Below are 27,468 nucleotides of genomic sequence, written 5' to 3'. Positions count from 1 at the left end.
ACACACGTGAAGATACTGCCAGGGGGCAAAGGGAGGGAAATGTGTAACATCCATTTGCCAGAGCTGGTTGGCCGAGGTTCCACGAGGGTTAACCCCTACCTCCGGGCTATTGGAGAGAGAAGCGCAAAGGTCACACTGGCGAACAATGGCCTGCGCCTGATACAATGGGAGAGTGAACTGCTTGGCAAGGGCCTTGGCGGATTGATGAAAAAAGGCGTGGCTTTCGATTGGGGAGGAAAAAATTGAGGCCACCGATTTGACCGCCTGGTCGGCCACCGTGTTGCCTTCTGTTAATAGGCCCGGTAGTGTGGTGTGACTGCGAATGTGTGCCACAAACAGTGGGCTAGAGCGGGAGGAAAGGAGCTGTTGCAGGGTAAGAAAAAGGGCCAACAAATTGTCATCACAGGAGGGCGACACATAGGAACCTGGAAGAGACTTAAGAACATTAGTAACATAAAGACTGTCAGTAATCAAATTAAAAGGGTCATCCTGGAAGCATCGGCAGGCCAGGATGACAGCAGCCAACTCTGCGCGCTGTGGGGAGCGCTGAGGCAGGGTAAAGCGGACTTGCCAAGTGCCTTGCACCTGCCAACTGACCGCACCTCGTGTTGGGCCGCCGTCCGTAAAAAGGGTAAGTGCATCCTTAATGGGGACGGTTGACAAGGACGGCCGGAGGTGAAGGCAACGTTGTTGTAGGAATGAAAGACGGGGGTCAGGGGGAATGTGATATTTAACTTCCCCAACATAGTCAGCAAGAGACAATTGGAGGGTGGCACTGCAAGAGACAGTGCGTTCCCAGTCTTTAGCCGGGATGGGGACAATAATGGCAACGGGGTCCCAACCCAAGAGGGTACGGGACCGTTCTCGCACTTTAAAAATCAGCTCTGCGGCCTGTTGAGGGAGTGTCTGAATAGTATGCGGAGGGGAGTGGGTCAAATAAATCCATTCAATTAAACGAAGACGCGCTGCCGCCCCCTCCTGGGCGAGGACAGCTGTCGGTTGTGAGAGTGTGGGAAGCAAAATGGCAAAAAGGGGCTGTTCCCTTTCTCGGCGGTCGACCCACACCTGGGCCAGGGTCTGGTTAATGAGGGTGACCGCTTGGCGCTGTTCCTGGGAAACGGGAATGATATCTCCGGGGAGACGGCCCTGCCGAAGGCCAGAAAAAAGAGGGGACAGCATGGAGGTAGTCAGAGGGCAAAAAGGACGAATCCAATTAAGGGACCCCAATAACTGTTGAAGCTGTACAAACGTAAGAGGGTTGGGCAATACCAACTCGGGACAAACTGGACGGGCATATGACTGGAGCATGCGGTGACCAAGATACAAAAAGGGTGGCTGACGCTGGATCTTGTCCGGTGCCACAACCAGGCCACACGCCGCAAGCTGGTGGCGCAGTTCGTCCAGCCAGTCATCAGGGAGGACGGGGTGAGCCACCAGGATGTCATCCATGTAGTGGTAAATTAAGGCATCTGGGTGTGCTGCGCGGAAGGGCCGTAGGGCCTGCGCAACAAAATGCTGACACAAGGTGGGGCTATTCAACATGCCTTGAGGGAGCACATTCCACTGATAGCGTGGAGTGGGCTGGGAGTGATTCAAAACCGGAACAGTGAAGGCAAAGTGCACCCGGTCCTCAGGGTGCAAGGGGATGGTAAAAAAACAATCCTTTAAATCTATTACAAATAACCGGTAATCACAGGGAATAAGGTTGGGATTAGGGGTACCACACTGCAGGGGACTCATAGGCTGTATAATTTTGTTAATGGCGCGAAGGTCCTGCAGGAGGCGCCACTTGCCAGATTTCTTTTTAATCACAAACACGGGGGTATTAAAGGGGCTAGTGGACTCCTCCAAACGTCCTGCCTTCAGCTGGTCATTAACCAAGTGCTGGAGGGCCTCCAGCTTTTCTAAAGGAAGCGGCCACTGCGCAACCCATACGGGTTCGTCAGTGAGCCAACGGAGGGGGAGGGCCGTATGCCTAATCATTGATATGGATGGTGGCAGTGAACTGTGTCAATAAATCACGGCCCCACAGGTTGAGGTGGACGGGGAGAATGATAGGCCGGATACGGGCGCGGCGGATGCCTTGGGGCGCCCTAACCTCCAACCATCGGGCACTTCGTTGTGAGTCCTGTGCCCCGCCCACACCCCAAACTGCCGGAGCCTGCTCTGTGGGCCAATGGGCGGGCCACTGCGCAGCGGCAATGACGGTAATGTCTGCCCCAGAGTCGATAACACCCTCGAACGGCTGATCGTTGAGGCAGTAAATGCGTTTGGGTTGGGGTGCTCCAATGTCTTTAACAACTGCTGCCACTTGTGGGTGAATAGTGCGCTGGTCGGTGGACCCGAAGCCTCCGGTTCGGGGAACGTTTCTTCCCCCTGCCGGAAGGGAGTAGGGCACAAGTATGAGTTGCGCCCAGGCATCTCCCTGAAACAGCCGTTTCGGGAGATGACTCCACAGTTGAACATGGATAATTCCACCATAGTCCGAATCCACCACCCCAGGCACCACAAACAGGCCCTGCTTGCTGGCGGACGAGCGGGGTAGGACAAGGCCCACCATGCCCTCCGGCAGCGGGCCCTGAATCTGGGACGGCATGAGGAGGACCTCCCCGGGGAGAGTGATATCCATATTTTCCTGATTAACAAGGTCAATCCCCGCACTGCCCCTTGTGGCGGCGGGGGCGTCGTGCACGGAGAGGGGCGCGGCCTTGGGTCTCGGGCTGGTCGCAGGCCCACCTACTAGTTTCCCGGGGGGTTGTCTCGGTTAGCAGCCAAGACCCGGCTGTCACCCCCGGCCAAGCGACACTGCGCAGCCCAATGGTAGCCCTTTTTGCATTTCGGACACAGCGTGCGGGGCCTCTGGTCTGTCCGGGGCTTGGGTTTGTTTTTACACATGCCCCCCGCAGGGGCCCGACACTCCCGCCAAAAATGTCCGGGCTTCTGGCAGTTAAAGCAGTTCCCCTGAGGCTTCTGCCCCTTGTGCAGGGCAGCTGCCAGCAGGGCCATCTGATGGGTCTGAGTGCCTACGTCAGCACACGCCTGCAGCAATTCTGCCAGGGTATACCCGGGGCGCCCGACCACTGCCTGCATGGCACGGCGGCAGTCTGCATTGGCATTTTCGTAAGCCAATTTTATCATTAGTTCAGTCTGGGCTTGCGGGTTATCAATCTGCCTCTGGACTGCCTCTTGGAGGCGGTCAATAAACTGGTGGAATGGTTCGGTGGCACCCTGCCGAGTAACCGCAAAGGACTTAGAGGACTCGCCTGCAGCGGGGACCCTGCGGAACGCGCGACGGACACACTGGCCAATGATGGGAAAAGCTACCCGGGGCGTGCCCGCCGCCTGCTCGGGGATGCTCGAAAACTGCCCTGTGCCATATAACTGCTCAGCAAGATAAGCCCCCCCACCTTGCGCTGCTGCTGCAAGCGCCTCTCGCTGGTACTCGCTATCCCACACAACGTATTGCGCGGGAGACAGCACCATGCGACACATGTCTTTCCAATCTTGGGGGAGCAAGAAGTAACCGTTTGACACACCTTCCAAGATCCCCAGGGTGAAAGTGGACCGCACCCCGGTCTCACGAACTGCCTTGCGGAGCTCGCGCAGAACTGAGTAGGGGAGAGCCTCCCAGTCCACTATCTGCCCCCCATTTCCATTATCCCGCCAAGAGACGGGAAACGCCTCGAACCCACACTTGGATTCCTCATCGGTCAAGAGACCGGCCTCACGCGCTCGCCGCACCGCCGCGGCGACAGCGCCCCCCTGCCCGACCGGTAGGCAGGGGGGCGCCGCCACGGGCGGCGGCGCAGGGAGGGTCAGCTGTGGGCAGGAGGGGGGTGGCCCATCACCTGGGGGCAAAAGGGGGACCGGCTTGGGGCTGTTGGGGCCGATCCCCTCCAGTGCCTCCTTACAACGCTGCCAGAGCAGCAGGCACTGAACTGGGGCACGGGGTTTACTATACAAGGTGATCCCAATCTGTATCCAATCAAAAAGCTGCAATGACCCGCAGTCTGGATACCAGGGGCACTGGCGATCTATTTCCCTTAGGAGGTCCTCAATATGAGCGACCGGGACAGCGACACATGATCGCTGTCGTATAATCTCTTGTAACTCTCTTGCGTGCTCCTTCTGGGCACTGGAAAGTTTCCCCCCCATACTCACGAATAAGGGGCGGCAAACAGCCGCGGGCGCGCTCGGCGTATCCAGCCGGTGAGTAGAGGGGTATCACGTCGGGGTCACCAGCTGTGGTGACGACGCAGGAAAGGAAACAGAACGCCAGGTCTGTGGTAGCTAGAGAGCTTTACAAGCCTCTTGCAAAAAGCCTCCCAGGAAAACTTTTCCTGGGGTTTTTATTTCTCTCCTTACTTTGTTTACAACTCTTCTTAGTGGTTACATTCTTGCGCATAGAAGAGCCAGGCAGTATACATGCACATAAGATAACAAACCCATCTCTTGAGCGCGTGAACACCAGCTGCGAGGGTACAATCAAATCAGCCAAATAAGTTTCCCAAACACAAACGCTGGATTGAAGGTCACTCCTGCCTCGTAGCCATGGGAGCAGTTTGCCGCGCCTGTGGACTGGCGATTCGGGAGCTATGCATCTCTACACCTTTCAGCTTTCACTACGATCTCTTATAATTGGATTTAGAGCTCCATTTGCATCTACAATTCTGAAGTTTGAGTTTAACTTAGGGGTGGGCAAACTTTTTGGCCCGAGAGCCACATCTGGGTGGGGAAATTGCATGCAGGGCCATGAATGTAGGGCTGGGGTAGGGGTTGGGGTACCAGAGGGAGTGCGGTGTGTGGGAGGGGGTGTGGTGTGCAGGAAGAGGCTCGGGGCAGGAGGGTGCGGAGTGCAGGAAGGAGCTCAGGGCAGGGAGTTGGGGGGCAGGAGGGTGCAGAGTGTGGGAGGGGGTTCAGGGCAGGGGGTTGGAGTGCAGGAGGGTGTGGAGTGCGGGAGGGGGCTCAGGGTAGGGGGTTGGGGTGCAGGAGGGGTTCAGGTTGTGGGCGGTGGCCTGGTGCCGCTTAACTTGAGCAGCTCCGGGGTGGCAGCGGTGCTAAGGTAGGCTCCCTGCCTGCCTGCCTGCCCTGGCCCCTTGCCGCTCCCAGAAGCGGCCGGCACCATGTCCCTGTGGCCCCTGGGGGCAGGGAGGCAGAGGGCTCCCTGCGTTGCCCTCGCCTGTGGGTACCTCCCCTGAAGCTCCCATTGGCCGGTTCCCCGTTCCCGGACAATGGGAGCTGCGGGGGGCGTTGCCTGCAGGTGAGGGCAGCGCGGGGAGCCCTCTGCCCTCCCCCCCACCCCCTAGGCATGGGGGAGAATTGAAACTGGGTCTCCCACATCCTGGGAGAATGCTAACCACTGGGCTAAAAATTATAAAAATTATAGCATTTCTTGCTAAAAAATGGCTTAGGCACCTAAGCTGTTTGACTCCATTAGGACAGGTTCCTGTTCATGGATCGCTAAGCACAGATAAGCACCTCCCTGCAGCCTGACTTAGGTGGCAAACTCCATGAGAGGAGTAGAATTTAGGACACACCACTCTCCCATTGACTAAGTTAGGCAGCTCCCAGCTTTTGTGGATCCCATTCTTAGGCACCTATCTCTCCCCTTTCATTGTATAGGGAATCTTGGTGCCTAACTCTGACTTTGTCGATTCCATTGTTGTTCTGGTGATTTTCTAGGCATTGCATTGCTGAGCTTTGTGGATCCAGGCCATACTAACCAAATCTTTGAAGGTTTGCACAGCATAAATTACAATATAATGCAATAAGTTGTGAGACAGCAAAACCAAGATAAAAGAACGACAAACTACAGGAGTTGGTCCTATTTTTATAATTTAACTATAATGGTGAAACACCCCAGTACTCACCTAGGTTAGAGGGCATACTATCAGCATCAAAGGTTGTGTTGGTTTCCCACAACGAAAGGGGGAACCTCCCCCCCGTAAGCTAATGAATAACCCAGACCTTCTTGGCACATCATGGAAAAATGATCAACTTGCACAGAAATATTCCTAGCCACGGAACTTTAAAAAACAAAAAAACAAAGGTTATTGAAATGTGAGGATGGCAATGGCTCTACGTGAGATCAGAATGAAGTAATAACTTGTGCATGTGACCTGTCTGCAAACCAGTAGTGTAGCTAGGGAGGTTCAGGGGAAGCAGCCACTTCCCCTCAGTACATTTTTCAAAAGCAGCGCCTGCTGGGCCGCCCCTGGGGTCCTGCAGGCAAGTGGTGGGGCAGCACGGTCAGACTCCGGATGAGCCATGGGGGGGCGGAGGGCGCGGCCAGAGGAGCGAAGGGGATGGCTCCTGGCCCATCGTGCCCCACGCTCAGCGCGGCCCCAACATCGCCGCCGCGGCTGCCTCCTGTGGCGACTCAGGGCTCGGCGGCCAAGCGCTCTGCAGCTGGCGGGCAGATCCCCTCTCCCTGGCAGCTTCCTGCTTCTGGGCCGAGGGAAGCAGGAAGCTGCTGGGGAGAGGGGATCTGCCCGCCAGCTGCAGAGCACTCGACTGCCGAGCCCTGAGCCACCGCAGGAGGCGGCCGCGCTGAGCGTGGGGCGCGATGGCTGAGGAGCCCAGCTGCTTCACTCCTCCAGCTGCGCCTGCCGCCCCCCCAAATGGCTCCTCCAGAGTCCGGCGTGCTGCCGCCCCCCCTTGCCTGCAGGAGCCCGGCGGCGGCCCGGCAAGCTCCGCTTTTGAAAAAAATGCTGGGCTACCCGGGCGAGGGAACCAGGAAGCTGCCGGGGAGAGGGGATCTGCCCGCCAGATGCTGCCCGCCCCACTGCTCTGCTCCCCCCCAGTCCCTGGGAGAAGCTAGCAGCGCCCGCCCGCCACCCCTTCCCCCGTGCCCGCCCCCCCCACCAACCCCTCCAAAGGGGGGCGCAGCATGCCGCAGCCATGGAGGAGCCGGGGGGGGGGCACGGAGCGCCCGGAGGAGGAGCCAAGGAGGGGCATGGCCAGAGGAGGAGCCAAGGGGAGGTGTCTTTTTTTATGGTTGCTCCTCCTGCACTGAGAAGCTGGCTACGCCACTGCTGCAAACCTTTGTTATTAAAAAATACAAGAGCCTATTGTAATGTTGGTGCATAAACACTATTGTTTATGACAGTTGCTGCAGCATTCGGGGTCAGCATTTCTGCAGAATACTGTCCAGAATGCAATTAACAGGTAGGCCATTTTGTTTCATGGGAGAGGAGAGGAAGAGTTTGCAAAACTTCTCCTAAGTATACTCGATCCCCCCTTCCTCTTTTACATCTCAAAGAGCACCCAAGAAACAACCTCTAACAAAAATGAGATAATACATTTTATGAAAGGGAAATTGCCAATCAAGCCATATGTTTTAATGCTGGATACACCCACACCAAGGCATCCATCCACAGCACATTCACCCCTGCCAGAGCGGCAGGCATTCTGTCATGCTCAATACATGCACACTAGTGACACAGACCCACATGTCCACAGCACACAGTATACTTGACACACCCACCCACACAGTACACAACACCCCCCGCACCACATACCCCTAACACTCACACACAACACCCCCCCAACACATATGACACGCCCCACACCACATATCCCTTACACCCACACACAACACTCCCTAACACATAGAGTACACGTGACACACTGCACCCACAATACGTGCACACCACATACCCCAAGCTGCACACAGGAAATTACACGACACCCCTCCCCCACAGCAAGCGGGTTCCCAACCCCCCCTACACACACCCCGCCCCTCGTGCAGGCGGCGTGGCGCCCGGGCCGATGTGGGTGGATGGGGGGATTCCTCCCGTAGCTGTCAAGCTCCGGCCAGGCCAAGACGTGTTGTTCTGGGATTGCAGCCCGCCGCTCTCACACCCCCCGCTAGGGGACGCGGCCCCTTTAAGGGCGGGCCGGGGCGGGGCTCGCTCTAAACTTTGTAGAAGTTGGTGACTGAGGCTCGGCGCGGCCGGAGTTTCCTCCTATCCCCTCCCGTATGGGGCCGCCCCCCGCCAGAGCCCCCTGAGCCCGCGGCCATGGATTACCTCACCACCTTTACCGGCAAGAGCGGCCGCCTGCTGCGCGGCACCGCCAACCGCCTATGGGGGGCCGCGCCCGGGGCCCCCCGCCAGGTCCGCTTCCTCGACTCCCTGCAGGAGAGGGGCCCGAGCCCGGGCCCAGCGTCCGCACCAGGTGCCGGCCGGCTCCGCGCGGGGGGGCAGTAACTAGGGGGGGGAGTGCAGGGAAGGGGGAGGGGGGCTGTGTCCCGTGGGGGGGAGTGCAGGGAAGGGGGAGGGGGGCTGTGTCCCGTGGGGGGGAGTGCAGGGAAGGGGGAGGGGGACTGTGTCCCGTGGGGGGGAGTGCAGGGAAGGGGGAGGGGGGCTGTGTCCCGTAGGGGGGAGTGCAGGGAAGGGGGAGGGGGGCTGTGTCCCGTAGGGGGGAGTGCAGGGAACGGGGAGGGGGGCTATGTCCCGTGGGGGGGAGTGCAGTGAAGGGGGGCTGTGTCCCGTGGGGGGGAGTGCAGTGAAGGGGGAGGGGGGCTGTGTCCCGTGGGGGGGAGTGCAGTGAAGGGGGAGGGGGGCTGTGTCCCGTGGGGGGGAGTGCAGGGAAGGGGGAGGGGGGCTCTGTCCCGTGGGGGGGGGAGAGCAGTGAAGGGGGAGGAGGGCTGTGTCCCGTGGGAGGGGGAGAGAGTGCAGTAAAGGGGGAGGGGAGGCTGTGTCCCGTGGGAGGGGGAGAGAGTGCAGTAAAGGGGGAGGGGAGGCTGTGTCCCATGGGGGGGGAGAATGTAGTGAAAGGGGAGGGGGGCTGTAAGAGCAGTAAAGAGGGGGGTATTATGTATGTGTGAGGAATATAAAATGTGCAGGAGAGGCTGTGTGGGGGGTGTTGGGATGGGGTTGTGGTGAAGAAGGTGGCATTAATATACCCCAAGGGAGATGGGGGTATTGGCTGGGTAAGGGAGGAGGCCCTACATACACCCTGTGTCAGGGCAGATGGATTAGAGCAGGGAGTCAGTTTGTGGGCATCCTCTGCCCTCCCTTTGTGGGTTGGGGGTGAGACACAGACGGCAGCACCCAGCTGGTCTGTGTACAGTAGATCGTAAATATATAAAAAGAAAGTAAATACCGAGTTAAGGTTGTCTGGTGATAATTTGTGCCTTTCCAGAATGCTGAGTTCAGCAAAACACAAACTTCTGAAAACCAGGAAATACAGAGGTAAGGTAAACAGGGAGGCAGCCTTAACTCTGACCTTCCCTCCCACTCTCCCCCCGCCCCCCGGGCTGGCAATAGCCACTGGGAATTATGTGCATACATCAGCTGCATTTGCATTAGGTGTGCTATATTGAATGGAAGAGGACTAAGTTGGAGCAGTTTGAGAGAGTTTTGATTGTGATATGAAGAGATCTGGGGCTGAGTCTCTGCCACCCCCATGAGTGTTCTCAAAGAAAAGGGTGTGTGTGTGTGTGTGTATATATATATATATATATACATACACACACACACACACACACACACACACCCCTTGAGGTTCTGGTCTGCATCATTTCAATAGAGAATTGTATAGGTTGTAGCAGGACACTAGGATCTTCTTGGCTTGGGATTATCAATAATGAGATGGCATGTGAGACTAGTTTGTGGTTATACTGTTGGGTAGGTGAAAGTATAGGGTTAGGTGTGTGAGTGTGAAGGGTTTGTAAAAGGTTATGAAGTGATATTAAATTTTACAAGTGTGGTATTCTGTTGGAGGAGTGGGCTCAATTTTAAGCATAGGGAAAGTGCTAGTAGTGTCTGCTTATTATGGTTGAAAGGCAGAGTTGGGAGTGTGTGTATTATGGGCATATAGGTGCATGGCTCAAAGAAGGCAGAGTTAAGCTTATGTGGACATGTAACTTAGCCTGGCTTTCAGAAGTTTTTGTTTTAAACAAGGTGATTGACACTATGCCATCCACAATTAACATTATACGATAATCCTGTTCCTTTACATTTCAGGAATATGATTTTTGGGGTTCCTTGTTTTGAGAGTATGATATGCATATTTGCCTCAGTTGTTGGTATTAGAGAAACTTTCCAAGTTCTCTTGTTAAGAGGAAGGTGTAAAGCCTCAAAAGGCCCCTTGTATTTTCTCCTGTGAGGTTTTTCAGGCAAGTACAGCCAACACTTTGTGGTCAACAATAACAAAGGCTGCTGATAAAGGTAACAAAACCAGCATGATTGTTTTTCTTGACTATTTTCAGAATTAGACAGCTATACAGTTTCCTTATGAAACTCATGCTCAGAGGAAGACTGATAGGGTTTGAAGATACCTATGAGATCAAGATATACCTGGAGCTAGAGCTGCTACAATATCACTTTCTTAACCTCCTCTCCCCCCCCAAAAGGAAAGCTTCAGATGAGTAGATTAATACCCAAATGCCCAAAGGTTAATACCCAAAGATACCTTCTTTTGATATCTTCTTAACAATCTATTGAAAGTCTGCTGACATTTTGCCCTTACAAAGGAATATTAACAATCCATTCCAATAATGCACCCCAAACCTCTTATTCACCACTTGCAAGGAAAGGGATTTTACAGCTGCGCTGCTGTAAGATCTCTAATGTAACTACTCTAAGCCAGTGGGAGAGCGCTCTCCTGTTGGCTTAACTACTCCAGCGCTAATGTCAGTGTAACTTGTGTTGCTCGGGGGTGATTTATTCCCACCCCTAAGCAACGTAAGTTATGTCAACATAAGTTGACACAATCAACTCCGGTTTGAATAAGGACTGGGAATGGCTGAGCCATTACCAACATTGAATCTATCTCCCCTTGTAAGTATTCTCACACTTCTTCTCAAACTGTCTGTACTGGGCTAGCTTGATTATCGCTTCAAAAGTTTTTTTCTCTTAATTAATTGGCCTCTCAGAGTTGGTAAGACAACTCCCACCTGTTTATGCTCTCTGTATGTGTGTATATATATCTCCTCAATATATGTTCCACTCTATATGCATCCGAAGAAGTGGGCTGTAGTCCACGAAAGCTTATGTTCTAATAAATTTGTTAGTCTCGAAGGTGCCACAAGTACTCCTGTTCTTCTTTTTTATAAGTTGTAGTGTAGACATAGCCTTATTGTGCAAAATGGAGGTGGAGGAGAACTCAACCAGTGAATCTTAAATATTTTATAGTTTTCTGTTCTGGCAGTGCCTCTGACACTTCAGCAAAATCAGCCTGAATCATATTGACTGTTTTGTGTGTCAAGGTACAGATGCTTATCCTGGAAAATTTTTGGTGTGTAACTGTTAAGACTAGAGTTAATGAAAGGTGGCTTGTGGAGGTAGGGGTGCTGCTCAGAGCAATGAGGGATGGATGGTTCTTAATATGGGGGAGGAGTTCTGCACGCTTCAATGTGCCTAGGTTGGGGAACAGCATTCCCAACCTATGCACAACATGCTGCAGAGGTTGCTCTGTTCTCGTTATCCAATGGAATCTTCTAAACAAAAAGTCAATAGATTGTAGGCAGAAACAGGTTCTCTTCTGGCAACTTTTAACTAACAGTCTTGGATCATGCCATATTGTTTCATATAATAGTAACTACAGCAGTTAAAATTGAATTCCAACTTCCATTCTAGTTGGATATGGGCACTCAGTTGCAAAGTTATGGCCTGCTATTGAAGCCTAAGGCTCAGCCCTTTTTAAAAAAGATATTTAGTTGTTGCTATGCTCGGTGTTGCAGTGCTTAACTGATTGAGGATGGGAATCTCATTTTCAAAAGGGATACACTGTCAATGGGATTTTGACTCCTAAATCACTTTTGAAAATGAGATTTATGTCCCTAAATCAGTTAGGCATGACAACACTGATGGTAGCAATGTCTAAATGTTTTTAAAAATCTGGGCCCAACTGCTCCAAATTTCAGTTGTGTGTGCATCCAGGGTCTTGGTTCAGGCCCATGTCTAATCTGCCCTCCAATCTCTCCAGTTCACTTCTAACTATCTCAGACTCCTTTAGGGCTTCCATTTCACATTTGGTCTCCGTCCAAATGTGGGGTGTGTGTGGTTATTTAAAATAATTTTCAAACGTATGAACAAACTTTTTTAAGATAAGTATGGAAAAATTATTCTTCTGTGAAATTCAGAAACACTAATCTGAGAACTCAAGTAGAAACTTGTAGATTTCATGGACTTAATATACTTAAATTTTAAATAACATATTTTGGTATCTTAAAGTTATAAGCATGTAACATTGGAGATATCGTGCTTCCATGTTAGTATTTTGCTATTTGACATCCTGAGATGCATAGCTATTATGCAGTGTATGTTTTCTGGTTCAGGGAGGCAGGCAAATATTTTCAGGTTTTATACCTTAAATTTAGTCCTTTGGCCATCTTGCTGTCATATTTGAGGCTGCCCTAATGGTGAGAAATAGATTTCTTTAGAAAATAATCTTACTGTAGTATATTTTTGCTTCTGAACATATACCTACATATTTATATGCTGAGCAGTCTATTGTATTTCTAAATGTGGAGGACAGAGTTAGGATGCTGAATTCACTGCATGTCAGAAAGCACACTAGTTTAAACAGTCTATGTTGTCAGTAGTCAGCTCACTGAAATACAGACAAAATATCTCCTTAGGCTAAAAAGTTTGATGGAGGATAAAAGTACAAGAGTACTAGAGATAGTGACTGAGAGATGAAAACATGGCTTTGCCAGAACTACTAATCTCTTTGACGTAGCTGGTTTATTACTGAATTTCCTTTGATGTTACAGAACACAGTTGTTTTTTTCATATATTATCACTTAGTTTCTTACTATTTTTAAAGCTATTGATGTTTCATGAAAACTCTGAGGAAACATTCTAAATAAAAGCAAGTTTGCTTCTTCTTGGAACAGGCGTTCTCAAACTGGGGACCGGAACCCCTCAGGCAGTGATGAGCTCCCAAAATCCTAAGAACTGGCTCCCTACCGGGTCCTCGGTGGCTTCGGCGGCAGGGGGGTCTTCACTCACTCTGGGTTTTCGGCAGCAGGTCCTTCACCCGGAGCGAGTGAAGTACCCGCCACCAAAGTGCTGCCGAAGACCCGGTAGGGAACCACGCGGTGAGTACAAGCCCCACGAGCCTGTCTTCTCCCCCGCCACCCACCCATCCGACCCCAACCCATGCCCCCGACTGCCCCCCCTCAGAACCCGCAACCCATCAACCCCCCCTCCTTGTCCCCTGACCACCACCTCCCAAGACCCCCCACCCTAACTGCCCCCCATGACCCTACCCCCTACCCAACTCGCCCCTCTTCCTGTCCCCTGACTGCCCCAAGCCCATCCACCACCACCCCGACAGACCCCCGGGACTCCCACGCCTACCCAACTCCCCCCCGTCTCCTGACCGCCTCCCCATAACCTCCGCTCCCTACCCCTTATCCAACCCCTCCTCCCAGCCCCGGCTCGCCCCCTTACCATGCTGCTGTGTAAGGATGCCACGCAGCTGCTGGAGCTTGCAGCCCCACCACCTTACCCAGAGGTGAAAGTAAGCCGGTATGCCCCTGTATGGCGTACCGGCAAGAGTTGGTGCGCCGTACCGGGGTGGCCCGGCTTCCCCAGGGGACAATTTAAAGGGCCTGGGGCTCCCAGCAGGTGCTGGAGCCCCAGGCCCTTTAAATTGCCACCAGAGCCCCACTGCTGGAGCCCTGGGGTAGCGGCAGAGGGGCTCTGGGGGCTACTTAAAAAGTCCAGGGCTCCCGCTGCTTCTACCACCCCTGCCCTTTAAATAGCCGCCGGAGCCCTGGGATAGCGGTGGCGGGGGGGGCTCCAAGGGCTATTGAAAGGGCCGGGGCTCCAGCTGCCTCTGCCGCCCCAGTCCTTTAAATAGCCGCTGGAGCCTGCTGCTTCCCCCAGGGCTCCGGCAGCTCTGCGAGAAGTGGGGAAGGGACCGGGGGAGCCTTAGCCTCCCCAGCTGGGAGCTCAGGCGGGCCAGACAGGACGGTCCGCGGACCGGAGTTTGCCCACCTGCCTGCCCCTTTAGGAACCGGTTCTACACCGGCTTCTAAATTTAGCAGCTGGTTCTTGCGAACTGGCTCCAGCTCCAGCAGCGTTAGATCGATTTAACCCTGCACCCATCTACACGACTAAGCCATTTTTGTCAACTTAAAGGGCTCTTAAAATCGATTTCTGTACTTCTCCCCGGTGAGGGGATTAGCGCTGAAATCGACCCAATAGGGACTGCAGGAAGGGCAGCCAGTATATCCCTTGGCCCACGCCGCTTGCCGCAGCCTCCATTGGCCTGGAGCGCTGAACCGTGGCCAGTGGGAGCCGCGATCGGCTGAACCTGCGGATGCGGCAGGTAAACAAACCGGCCAGGCAGGGGCTTTCCCTGAACCGGTGGACCGGCTTTGAGAACCACTGGTCTATGAAATGTTAATATGCTATATGTAGTGTTCACTGTTTTCTGCTGTCTGTGTAGAATATCTATGATCTTGGTCTGTTCGTTTTCATTACATTGAGTCTGCCCCCAGTATCTGTAGAGTAGATTGAGTGGTGATGCTGAGAATAAGCTAACTAGAATTAACTTTTTAAAACATCAGAAACTTTGTGGGTATGTGCTCATGAACTTAGGGTTTTTTTGGTGACATAATTAATGGCATTTATACACTGAATATGTTTAGAAAATGAGGAATGTAAATACTGTGGGCTTCTTAACTACACCATGATTCAAATAGGTGTGGGATAGGGTTTTTATATGTAAGGTAAATGGGGTTATCTTGTCAGAACAGTGAGACTTCGGCTATGTCTGCACTACACACCTTACAGTGGTACAGTTGTACAGTCTCCTCTATGCCGACGGAAGAGAGCTCTCCCATTGCATAATTAAACCACCCCCAGTGAGTAGCGGTAGCATGTCGGTAGGAGAACATGTCCTGCCAACATAGCGCTGTCCAGACAGATGTTTTCGTTGGTGAAATGTATGTCAGTCAGGGTTGGGTTTTTTTCCCCACATCCCTGACCGACAAAAGTGCTACTGCAGACATAGCCTTGGTGTCTGGATGTGTGGTTGGCATGTTGACTAGCCACAGTTGTACATACATTAGAATGTTGTATAAAGGCCTGTATGTTGAGAGGGTATGTGGCTCCCTGTCAGTCCTGAAGATAGTTGATGATCATTTATAAGATTGTGTCACTAACTTGGGCAGAAACATGAGAGACAATAATCATGGGGAGTTAAGCTTGTTAACTATGTGTTTTAAATAATTTAGTGTACACTTAACTTTAAGATTACCTCGCTTTCTGCTTTTTTTAAGGATATTTCCAAAATTAGGTTGTAAGTTACTGTCCATATCTGCAGCATAATCAAGTTTTATGTGGAAACTCTTTTTAGCCTTTTCCTGTATATTTTATATGACTTGATCAATAAACAACTCAATGTATGTTCTCTAGTTTAGAAATACCAGCTAGATATTGATCTAAATTTTATAAAGCTCCTATTCAGACAATTAAAACCTAAATATACTCTGCTAGTTTTGTCTGTAGTCTTTCTTGAACTCTGTCAAAGATGGGAATTAAAGTTAATAAACTCCAAAGTGTCTAAAGCAGTGGTCACCAACCCATAGATCGCGATCGACTGGTCGATCCTGGAGACTCTGCAAGTCGATCGCGATCTCTGGCTGCTAAAAAGTCCGGTGGTGTAGCAGGGCTGCCTCTAAGGCAGACTCCCTGACTGCCCTGGCCCCATGCCGCTCCTGGAAGCGGCCAGCATGCCCCCACGGCTCCGGGGTGTGTGTGTGTGTCTCCATGCACTGCTCCTGCGTGCAAGCACCACCCCAGCAGCTCCCATTGGCTAGGAATGGGGAACTGCAGCCAATGGGAGCTGCGGAGGCGGTGCCTGTAGAGAGGGGCAGCGTGCAGAGCCACATGTCCCCCCCAACCCCCGCCCAGGGGCCAGCAGGGGTGCATTGGCCCCTTCCGGGAGTGGTGTGGGGCCAGGGCAGGCAAGGAGCCTGCCCTACGCCCACTGCGCCACCCGGGAGCTGCACGAGGTAAGTGCCGCCCAGTGGGAGCCCACACCCTGACCCCCAGTCATGAGCCTCCTCCCAGAGCTAGCACCCTGAGCCCCCTCCTACACCCCAACACTCTGCCCCAGCCTGGAGCCCCCTCCTGCACTCAAACTCTCTCCCAAAGCTTGCACCCCTCACCCCCTCCTGCACCCCAAGCTCCTTTCCCAGGCTCAGCCCAGAGCCCCCTCCCACACTCTAAGCCAGGGGTAGGCAACCCAAAGGCGGCACGCAAGCTGATTTTCAGTGGCACTCTCACTGCCCAGGTCCTGGCCACCGGTCTGGGGGGCTCTGCATTTTCATTTAATTTTAAATGAAGCTTCTTAAATATTTTAAAAACCTTATTTACTTTACATACAACATAGTTTAGTTATATATTATAGACTTCTAGAAAGAGATCTTCTAAAAACGTTAAAATGTATTTCTGCCACGCGAAACCTTAAATCAGAGTGAATAAATGAAGACTCAGCACAGCACTTCTGAAAGGTTGCCAACCTCTGCTCTAAACCCCCCAGCCCAGAGCCCACACCGCCTCCTGAACCCCAACCACCCACCCCAGCCTGGTGAAAGTGAGTGAGGGTGTAGGAGAGTGAGTGACAGAATGAGGGGGGGAATGGAGTGAGCGGGGCTAGGCTTCAGGGAAGGGGCGAGGCCTCTGGGAAGGGACGGGGTATATCCTGGGTTGCATTTAAATTGAAGTGATCTTGTGAGTAAAAAAGTTGGAGACCACTGTTCTAAAGCTATAAAAATAACCTTTATTTCTAAAACGGTCACAAAACCATGAAAGCCCTTTTGAAAATCAGACCATTTAATTAGGTTCTCATATATGACGAAGAGCCTAATCTTACACTTCTCTTTTTGAAAGGCTAACTGTCCTGAGAAGTGGCTCGCAAGCAGTAGTCTGTGGACCACAGCTGGTTTCCAGAGAATTGGCTGGTCTGTTGATACTGTCTCTTTGCTTCCAGCTGTAAGCGCATGAAAAGACAACTGAAAATGTATATTGCTGTAGTTAGTACAAAGATGTTACAAGATTGCAAATAGAGGGGAGACAGTCTGAGACAATCACTCCATTGAGTAGGGGTCCACGCTCTCAGAAAAAACACTGTTCCAGAGTTCATAATGCGGGTTAAAATGATTCTAACTTTAATATTTTTTTTGGTTTTGTGTAATAGATTACACACATCTAATTGCTGCTGAGTGGAACTAGTCTAGTAAAACTGTAACTATCTATGCCTCCTCTGTTTTATCAATAAGCAAATGACAGCAAGTTGCTTCATGTTAAGTAGTGGTTTACTAAAACATTTTTTGAAAGAAGACTTGGGTGTTTTTTTCTCTCTTTAGATTAACTTTAAAGGTAATAAAAATTAATTATGGCCTAGACCAGTGGTTCTCAGCCAGGGGTATGCATACCCCTGGAGATATGCAGAGGTCTTCCAGGGGTACATCAACTCATCTAGTTATTTTCCTAGTTTTACAACAGGCTACATAAAAAGCACTTGTGATGTCAGTACAAAGCAAAAATTCATACAGCCAATGACTTGTTCATACTGCACTATATGCTATACACTGACATGTAAGTATAATATTTATATTCCAATTTATTTATTTTATAATTGTATGGTAAAAATGAGAGAGCAATTTTTCAGTAATAGTGTGCTGTGACACTTTTTTGTATCTTTGTCTGACTTTGTAAGTAAGTAGTTATTCAGTGAAGTGAAACTTTGATTTGTCTTGCGTACTCCGACTCTTGAAAGGGGTACAGTAGTCTGGAAAGGTTAAGAGCCACTGGCTTAGACAAACATTAAACAAGGGTGACTCCTCATTGCTGTTTTTGTGACCATTCAGATATGTTAAACTAACTTATTTTTAACAAGGGGAGCTTCATATTCTCTCTCCTTTCAGTCTCATCCTTTTTAGTCTTTAATTAATTTTTCCTCGGTAAAACACAAGTATTATTTAAAATTAACTTTTCCAGTCCATTTGTAGAACTTCACAATAAACTAAAAAACATATTAATACATTAATGTTGAGAAAGCAAGGCCCAATATTGTGTTTAGGGTTGAACTAGAGCAATTGTTCAGCACTTATTACGGTGAAGAATAAAGTTTGATTCCAGTGGAATTAGACTGATATATATGTCCCCGGAGGCGGAAGACCCAACCAATGCTATATGATTACAGTATTTAAAAAAAAAAAAAAGTGTGTGCAAGAGAGGAGGATTAGTTTTCCGGCTGTTTGGTGGGGAGGAAATTGAGGGATGATAAAAACAGAGCTCCTCTTGAATTCATTCTGGGAAAGAAGTAGGAAACTCATGTTTGCTTCAAGTAAACAAAACTTGTATAAAAGGTAAGATTCTTCTATCTGCATCCAAGTGACAGACTATATTTGTTATAGTCACACTAACATAGGTTCAAAGTATGGAAACTAGACACAATGGTAAAGGAGGGGAGAAAATAACACGTGTCTAGAAGTGAAAATATTTTTCAAATTTTTTTCACATCTTCCCTACTACCATTTTCCCCCCCAAACTTAAGTTCAGAGAGGTATGTTAACACTCCTACAGAGTCTCATAGACTCATAGACTTTAAGGTCAGAAGGGACCATTATGATCATCTGGTCTGACCCCCTGCATGCTGCAGGCCGCAAGACCCTTCCCTGGACTCTGCCATTGAAGTCCCCAATCCTGTGTTTTAGTGACTTCAATCGGCCGAGACCCTCCTGCTAGTGATCCCTGCCCCATGCTGCGGAGGAAGGCGAAAAACCTCCAGAGGCTCAGCCAATCTACCCTGGAGGAAAATTCCTTCCCGACCCCAAATATGGCGATCAGTAATACCCCGAGCATATAGGCAAGAGTCTCTAGCCTGACCCTTGTTGGCCATTATGCTATTCACGTACCATTGCTTGGTTTTCCTTGGCTACTATGTTTTACCATTAAACCATTCCCTCCATAAACTTATCCAACTTAATCTTAAAACCAGACAGGTCCGTTGCCTCCACAGTTTCCCTCGGAAGGCCGTTCCAATATTTCACCCCTCTGACGGTCAGAAACCTTCGTCTAATTTCAAGCCTGAACTTCCCCCCGGCCAGTTTATATCCATTCGTTCTCGTGTCCACATTAGTACTAAGCTGGAATAATTCCTCTCCCTCCCTTGTATTAACCCCTCTGATATATTTGAAGATAGCAATCATATCCCCCCTCAGCCCTCGCTTTGTCAGACTAAACAACCCAAGCTCCTCTAATCTCTTTTCATACGACAGGTTTTCCATTCCTCTGATCATCTTAGTCGCCCTTCTCTGCACCCGTTCCAGTTTGAGTTCATCTTTTTTAAACATGGGAGACCAGAACTGCACACAGTACTCCAAATGAGGTCTCACCAGCGCCTTATACAACGGAAGCAGGACCTCCCTATCCCTACTAGATATACCTCGCCTAATACATCCCAAGACCGCATTGGCTTTTTTCACCACCATGTCACATTGTCGACTCATAGTCATCCTGCGGTCCACAAGGACCCCTAGGTCCTTCTCCTCTTCCGTTACTTCTAACCAATGCGTCCCCATCTTGTAACTAAAATTGTTATTATTCATCCCCAAGTGCATCACCTTACACTTTTCACTATTAAATTTCATCCTATTTCTGATACTCCAATTCACAAGCTCATTCAAGTCTCCCTGCAGAATATCCCTATCCTCCTCCGAGTTTGCAACTCCTCCCACCTTCGTATCATCCGCAAACTTTATCAGCCCACTCTTGCAATCGGTCCCGAGGTCAGTTATAAATAGATTAAATAAAATGGGTCCCAAAACCGAACCTTGAGGCACTCCACTAGTAACCTCCCTCCAACCCGACAATTCACCCTTTAATACGACCCGCTGCATTCTCCCCATTAACCAATTCCTTATCCACCTCTGGATTTTCATATCGATCCCCATGTTTTTCATTTTAACCAATAATTCCTCATGGGGTACTGTATCAAACGCTTTACTGAAATCCAGGTATATTAGGTCCACCGCATTTCCCTTATCTAATAAGTCTGTTACTTTCTCAAAGAAGGAGATCAGATTCGTTTGGCACGATCTGCCCTTCGTAAAACCATGCTGTAATTTATCGCATTTGCCATTAACCTCAAGGTCCTCAACTAGTTTCTCTTTCAGAATCTTCTCCAGCACCTTGCACACTACTGATGTTAAACTAACAGGCCTATAGTTACCTGGGTCACTTTTTTTCCCTTTCTTGAAAATAGGAACCACATTGGCTATTCTCCAGTCTAACGGGACCACCCCCGAGTTTACAGATTCATTAAATATAATCGCTAATGGGCCTGCTATTTCCCGCGCCAATTCCTTCAATATTCTCGGATGAAGATCGTCCGGTCCACCCGACTTAGTCCCATTAAGGCGTTCTAGTTTTGTTTCTACCTCGGATGCGGTAATCCCCCATCCTGTATGCCCCTCTGTAATGGTGCTAGTATCCCTAATACCTTCATTGGCCTCATTAAACACCAATGCAAAATATTCATTGAGATATTGCGCCATGCCTAGATTATCTTTAATCTCCTCTCCGGCTATAGTCTTCAGCGGTCCCACTTCTTCTTTCTTTGCTTTCTTCCTATTTATATGGCTGTAAAACCTCTTGCTATTGCTTTTAATTCCCCTTGCTAAGTCCAACTCTACATGGCCTTTGGCCTTTCTCACTCTATCTCTACATTCTCTGACTTCACTAAGATAAGTTTCCTTACTGATCCCTCCCCTCTTCCATTCTTTGTACGCTTTCTGTTTTTTCCTAATCGCCCCTTTCAGTCGGTCGCTCATCCAGCTCGGTCTAAATCTCTTGCTTAGTAATCTTTTTCCCTTTTTGGGGATACAGGCCTCTGACAGCTCATGCATCTTTAACTTAAAGTAATCCCAGGCTTCTTCTGCCTTTAGATCCCTTAATACGTTTGCCCAATCCACTTCCCTTACAAGTCCCCTTAATTTGTTAAAATTGGCCTTTTTAAAATTATAAACCGTAGTCTTTGACTTAATTCTGGTACTCCTTCCATTTAGTTTAAACCGAATTAGCTCATGATCACTGGAGCCCAAGTTGTCCCCCACTACCACTTCCTCAACAAGGTCCTCACTACTTACCAGAATCAAATCTAAAATGGCCTCCCCCCTCGTCGGCTCAGCTACCACTTGATAAAGGAATTGATCAGCAAGCACATCTAGGAACATCTGAGCCCTATTATTGCTACTAGCGTTTGTTCCCCAATCTATATCTGGGAAGTTAAAGTCCCCCATAATTACACAGTTTCTATTAGTATTTACTTCCCTTAATACATTAAATAGTTCCTTATTCATATCCTGGGTCGATCCCGGCGGTCTATAGCACACCCCAAGCACTATCCCCGGAGAGGCTCTAGTAGTCCTTTTACCCAGCTTGAGTATCGCCCAGACGGACTCAGTGTTATCTATTCCATCCACTATTATTTCTTTACAGCTTATTTCACTATTGACATACAATGCCACCCCCCCACCTTTACCTTTATCCCGGTCTTTCCTAAACAGCGCATACCCCTCCATACCTGCGTTCCAGTCGTGACTGCCATTCCACCACGTTTCAGTTATTCCTACGATATCCGGTTTCGATTCTCGGACCAAGAGCTCCAATTCCTCCATTTTATTACCTAGGCTTCTCGCATTGGTGTACAAACACCCTAATGTATGTCGTTTAGCCTGTCTCCCAAGAGTGGCCAAGTTAAGGGAGGCTTAGAACTAGTGCTTTAGCTTAATAAAGTTGTGTGGAGAAAACTTCCATGCTTATCCATGGCATTTTGTTCATTGCTAAACTTGAATGTTGTTGTGAGTAGTGTAGGTATAGTGTCCTAGAATTTATGTAACTATTTGTTATGCTTGCTATCCTTACCATTGTACTATGCAGCCAGTCAATTTTGCATCCCCAGTTTGTCTGCTTTTTCCATCTCCTCTACAACAGCAGCCTTCCTAACTTTTAACACTTATATTTTTATTACTGAAACAGCTATTTATAATAAAAATCTAGTCTCAGAACTGACATCTTCTGGTGACAGTGTAGTTGTAGCTATGTTGGTCCCAGGATATTAGAGTGACAAGGTGGGTGAGGTAATATCTTTTATTGAACCAACATCTGTTGGTGAGAGAGACAAGCTTTCAAGACATACAGAGCTGCTCTTCTGGTCTGGGAAAGGTACTTTCAGCATCACAGCAAAATGCAAGATGAAACAGATTGTTTAGTTAGTGCATATTGTAAGGGACCATTCAAGGTAGAGTGGCCCATTAACATTTCTACAGTCATAGGACAAAAAGAGGGGGTTAGTGGCTTACAGATTGTTGTAATAAGCCATAAATCCAGTGTCTCTGTTCCATCCATAATTTTTAGTGTCTAGCAGAGTTATGAATTTAAACTTCCAGGTTCATCTTTTGAAAGTGTTGTACAGGTTTACTTTGGGGCTGAGGACTGAAAGGTCAGATATGGAGTGCTTGCTTTGTGAAAAATGTTTACCCACTGGTGAACTGGTGGTGTGGTCTTTTATCATTTTCCTGTATGAGTTCATTCGAGAGCATAGTGACTGTCTGGTTTCACCCACAAAGTTGTTGTTGGGGCATTTAGTGCATTGAGTAAGGTATACCACATGTTGTGATAGGCATGTATAGGCTCCATGGATCTTAAAAGGTGTGTTGATCATTGTAATAGTAGAGATATGTCTACAGGTTTTGCATCTGTTCTTCTGGCAGGGTCTGCTGCTGCTTTGAGGTGGTGTCCTGGTCTGTGAGGAACTTGCTGATGATGAGGTTGGCGGGTTGTTTGAAGGCCAGAAGAGGGGGGTTCATGAACAATTTCAGCCACAGTGTGGCTGAATCATATAACTTAGCTTCGCAGGATATCCTTGGCGTGGGGACCCAATCAGTTGCCCTGTTGGTCACCTCCTAAAGCTGGCCCTGAGTATTAGTCATAATTTACTTAATGATACTTACGGTGGGCGGGGTCTCTCTTTTTTTTATTTTTATTTTTTATCCCCCCCCCCCCCCCCCAAGTTTTAGTAGCGGGAGAGTCACAATTTTTTTTTTTTTTTTTTTTTTTAAAGTCAGCACAAAAAAGGTAGAGACACACTGCTTCAAAGGAAGCATGAGTTCATCAGAAAGTTGTCACTGGATAATATGGTCAACTATCAACCAGTTTCTAATCTTCTATTAAGTTAGGATTATCAAAGAGATTGTATTAAGGCAACTTTCATAGTATCTGGATGCCTCCAGTTTCCTTGACCTTCATGGGTGGTTGGTAGCATAGGCTGGGGAAAGCTGTGCCTCCCCAAACAACCTGCATGTTCCCACCCACACTCCGCCCTGAAGCCCCGCCCTGCTTCCTTCCAGATCCCTTTCTGCTGTTCCGTGGCCAAAAGGTTGGGGCAGGCAGGCTGGACCGTGTGCACACAAGCCCTAGGGTTGAGGGTGCTGGGGCTGAGCCCATGCCACACCACCCCCTCCATTCGCCCAGCGCTGGGACCGCACCACCCACCCAGTGCTCTGGGGCCGGGGGTGCTCCGGGGCTGGGGGCACTTTAGCCACGCTGCCTGCCCAGCACTGGGGCCGGGAGCATTCCAGCCATGCTGCTTGCCTGGCAATCTGGGGCTGGGGACCCGTGGGAGGGCAGAAGGGGAGGGGCCTTGGGTAGAGGAGGAGGGGCCCAATGGCATGTTTACCCACCATCCATGTTGACCTTTGTCAACTAGAGATTCCAAACTGGGTGTGTCCTGCAGACTGCACTTGTGTGGTGGATATTCTGTTGGATGAAAAGTCAGGAATCCAATTCAGGTGTTTGATCTGTCACTTTCCTGTGATACCATGGACCAGGAAGTGATGATGGAATGTTTGCAGGCCCTTGCTTAATTTCATCTCCCCATAGCAAAACTTGTAACTGTCTTCAAAAAGCCATTTTTAATATGCTATGATATTGAGATTTATTAATGATTTTTAAAAAAAAAAACCCACAAGGTTTGTTTGTTTGGATTAAAGCAAGGAAGTAATAGAATAAAACTGCAATATTGTGGTTGGTGCAATTTCTGGAAAATTTAACTACTGTTTTTATTCACCAACTTTCTAGGGTTAATAATCCCAATCTTTCCAATTTCATGTGAGTTTTTCTATGCCCTTGATCATTTTCAAAAGCCTTCTCTGAACCATCTCTAATTCTGCAATCATTCTCTTGAGGTGAGGGAAATGGTACTACACAGAGTATTCCAGTTGAGGCCATGCCATTGAGTCAGACAATGGTGTTAGAATATTTTCTTCTTCCTGTTCCTTATGCATCCCAGCATCTTGTTTGCTTCCCCCGGCCCCCCAACTTCATGTTGCATAGAGGACTTACCCAATGTTCCCTCTAATTTTTTCCATCCATGTGTGGAATAAATTTTGTTATATGTACTGAGGTATGTGTGGATGTGCACCACCAGTAGAAACAAAAAACCTAGATACAATATATATATATTTTTAAAGTTACTATAGGGATAATTACTCCAGCCACGACAGGTTAGGCATTTTAGAACTCACTACTCAAAGAATTAAATTTAAGTGTAAGAGAAATAAGTTATGAAATGCACAGACCAATCGAAAAAATAAAATAACACACTTTGAAAGAATTAAATGACAGAGAATATATGTGCATTGCAGGAAGTACCAAGTACCAAGTAACAACAATAATAATACAAGTATGTGTTAGGAGGTGAGTGTGACGCAGAGACTGTGTGTGTGCTGGCTGCTGGGGAAGTTTCTGAAAGACAGCGTGTGCTGTCTCTTTAAGGCACTCACTGAAAGCTCTCCTGCTCAGCCCTGAGCACTGTCTCCCTTCCTCTGCTCTGTGGAGATGGGGTGGAGGGAAGGGAGAGAGACAGAGATTGTGTGAGTTGGTTGCTGGGGAAGTCTCAGACTGTGCGTTTTCTCTTTAAGAAAGGCAGGCAGGCACTCACCTCCCGGAGGCTGGTTCAGAACTCAGACGGCAGCAGCTCTCTCCTGCTCTGAGTTCTGAGTCAGGCTGTCCCTTCTCCCCTGCTCTGTGGAGATGAGATACAGGGGTGAGGGAAGGGGGATACCCTGACACACTCTGCACAGCTAGCAGAAGGGTCCCGGAAGCAGCTGCAGGACTAATGTGTCTGCAAAGCAGCGGGGAGGAGGGCACCTAAACACACACTGCTGGATACCTGCCAATCAAGTGCGCGGCACTTGAATCTCTCCTGTGCAGCCCCCAACCACGCAGCTTAGAGGGAACACAGGTCTTAACTGAGCTGTTTACAGTGATGCCAAGACCCCTTTTCTGAGTTGCTAATTGATTTATGACCTTGTAAACTGTACAAGTAGTTCAGATCTTCATTCCAATGTTTATTACTCTGCCTTTCTTAACGTTGAATTAAGTCTGCCATTGTATTGCTCATTCAGTTAACTTATATAGGTCCTCTGAAGTTCCACAGTCATTTTGGATCTTAGTTAACCTAAATAACTCATCTTCACATTTTGATATCTTGCCCCTATTTCCAGATCATTATTAAATAACATAGGATCTAGTATAGAACCCTGAGAGACCTCATTTTAACCTTTTGCCATGATGAAAGTTGACCACTTACTCCCATTCTGTTTTCTTTCTCTTGGCCAGTTTTTGAAACATGACAATACTTTGCCTTTTGCCCCACAACAAATTATCTTCTTTAGTAGTCTCATGTGAATGACCTTTTCAGTTTGTACCCCTGTGTTCACCCCTTTTACAATACTATGATACATTTTGTACAAAGTATGCCTTGTGAGGAATCATTTGAAAATTCATAATTTTCTGATCATTATTGTGCTGGTAAAATGTGTGGCAACATATGTAAAGTTACGAAATTCTATTGTATGACTCTATTGAGACATGTTTCAAGATTAGAAAAGCAGCCAGAAACCAGTTCCTCAGAGACAAAAGGCAAATTGACACCCTCAGCCAGATGACCATGAAATCAAATGGACTATCACCTGGTTAAGTGGCCATCCTTTGGCAGGGAAAAGGATGTGAGTAAAAATTTACATCTTGACAAACAGCTGGGGGTGCCCATCCACACAGACTTTCTGCCTCCTGAGCCCCAGCTGGGGACTACTTGATTCTCAAAGAATAGAAGTAGTATAAGGATGGAGGACGGACTCCAAGTTATTCCTCCCTTTCTCTCTACCCCCTGCATCCACAACACCTGAAGAACAAAGAAACAGCCTTGAACTGGGAGAGGGATTCTGTCTGAAAGGAGTTTGGACAGTAAGACTTTTGAAGCATGTGGTAAGAGAGACTTTTTGCTTTGAATTCATGTAGCTTGTGAAGTTAGGTATTTAGTTGTGTTCTACTTTTATTTTCTTCTAACCAATTCTGACTTTTATGACTCATTACTTGTAGTCATTTAAAATCTATCTTTTGTAGTTAATAAACTTATTTTATGGTTAAGAACATAAGAATGGCATACTGGGTCAGACCAAAGGTCCATCTAGCCCATTATCCTGTCTTCTGGCAGTGACCACTTTCAGGTGCTTCTGAGGGAATAAACAGAACAGGTAATCATCAAGTGTTCCATCCCATCACCCATTCCCAGCTTCTGGCAAACAGAGGCTAGGTACACCATCCCTGCCCATCCTGGCTAATAGCTATTGATGGACCTATCCTCCATGAACTTATCTACTTCTTTTTTAAACCCCGTTATAGTCTTGACCTCTGCTAAGGCCCCCCTTACGCTATTCCATACTGATCCTAAGGGCTGTCACAGCTCCCTAATGGGTATATGAGAAGTACAAAGGTGGCTGAAAGCCATGTTTGTCTTTCTTCCCTCCTACCCCCAAATTCCTTCATTCAACAAAAAGATAAAGTAACCTAAAATTGTGTGTCAGAGGTTCATTCTGTGATTTTCCCAATATAGTACACTTGTTCATCTGACATTTTGTTCCTATTTCTATTCCTAAGGACACTAAAGTAAAGATCACTTCTCATATCTGCATGATGACTGTACTATGGTGTTCTGTTCTACACATATGTGATACCCTGTGGCTCTTCCGGTTTGGATTCTGCTGGGAATGTCTCTTTATATGTAGAGATGCAATCCAACATCTCAGGACAATTGATGAAAAATAGGCTCTTAAAGTGGATTGCCACTTGCACTTACAATCATACAAAAAGAGAACTCTGAATTTGAAAACTGTAAAGCAGAGCCTCTGTCTTTCATGGTGATGAGCAAGACATTCTCTTAAAATACTCCTCTTTATTTCTTGATGATGTAAATGATACTTTCATAAAATTACTTTCTTCCCTTTCAGTAAAAAAGGAACAGTTAAGTAAAAATTAACCTCATGGAGGCAGCACCTTACAGAAAATTATTTTGAATTGTTCAGCCACTCATGTGGTCAGATTTGTTTGCAGAGCATGAAGTACTTCAGCATTTGGAGAAATGTGGTGGCGC

General features: G+C 48.6%; 1 protein-coding gene across 5 annotated transcripts in view; it reads left to right on the top strand.

Annotated features, from left to right (window-relative positions):
- OXR1 (oxidation resistance 1) overlaps positions 1-27,468 on the top strand; it is a 465,986-nt gene that overhangs the window by 293,181 nt on the left and 145,337 nt on the right. The window contains exon 1 of one of the 5 annotated variants that reach the window (XM_054017346.1): positions 7,837-8,178. The exons of the other annotated variants lie outside the window; for them this stretch is intronic. Within the exon in view, the coding sequence (XP_053873321.1) occupies positions 8,022-8,178 (157 nt within the window). The 5' untranslated portion in view covers positions 7,837-8,021. Of the gene's footprint in view, positions 1-7,836; positions 8,179-27,468 lie in introns of those variants that run through there. 5 annotated transcript variants of the gene reach the window in all.

This window comes from Malaclemys terrapin, chromosome 2 (assembly GCF_027887155.1).
Source record: "Malaclemys terrapin pileata isolate rMalTer1 chromosome 2, rMalTer1.hap1, whole genome shotgun sequence".
NCBI classification, from domain to species: domain Eukaryota; kingdom Metazoa; phylum Chordata; order Testudines; family Emydidae; genus Malaclemys; species Malaclemys terrapin.
This window is presented reverse-complemented; position numbering and strand designations above follow the sequence as displayed.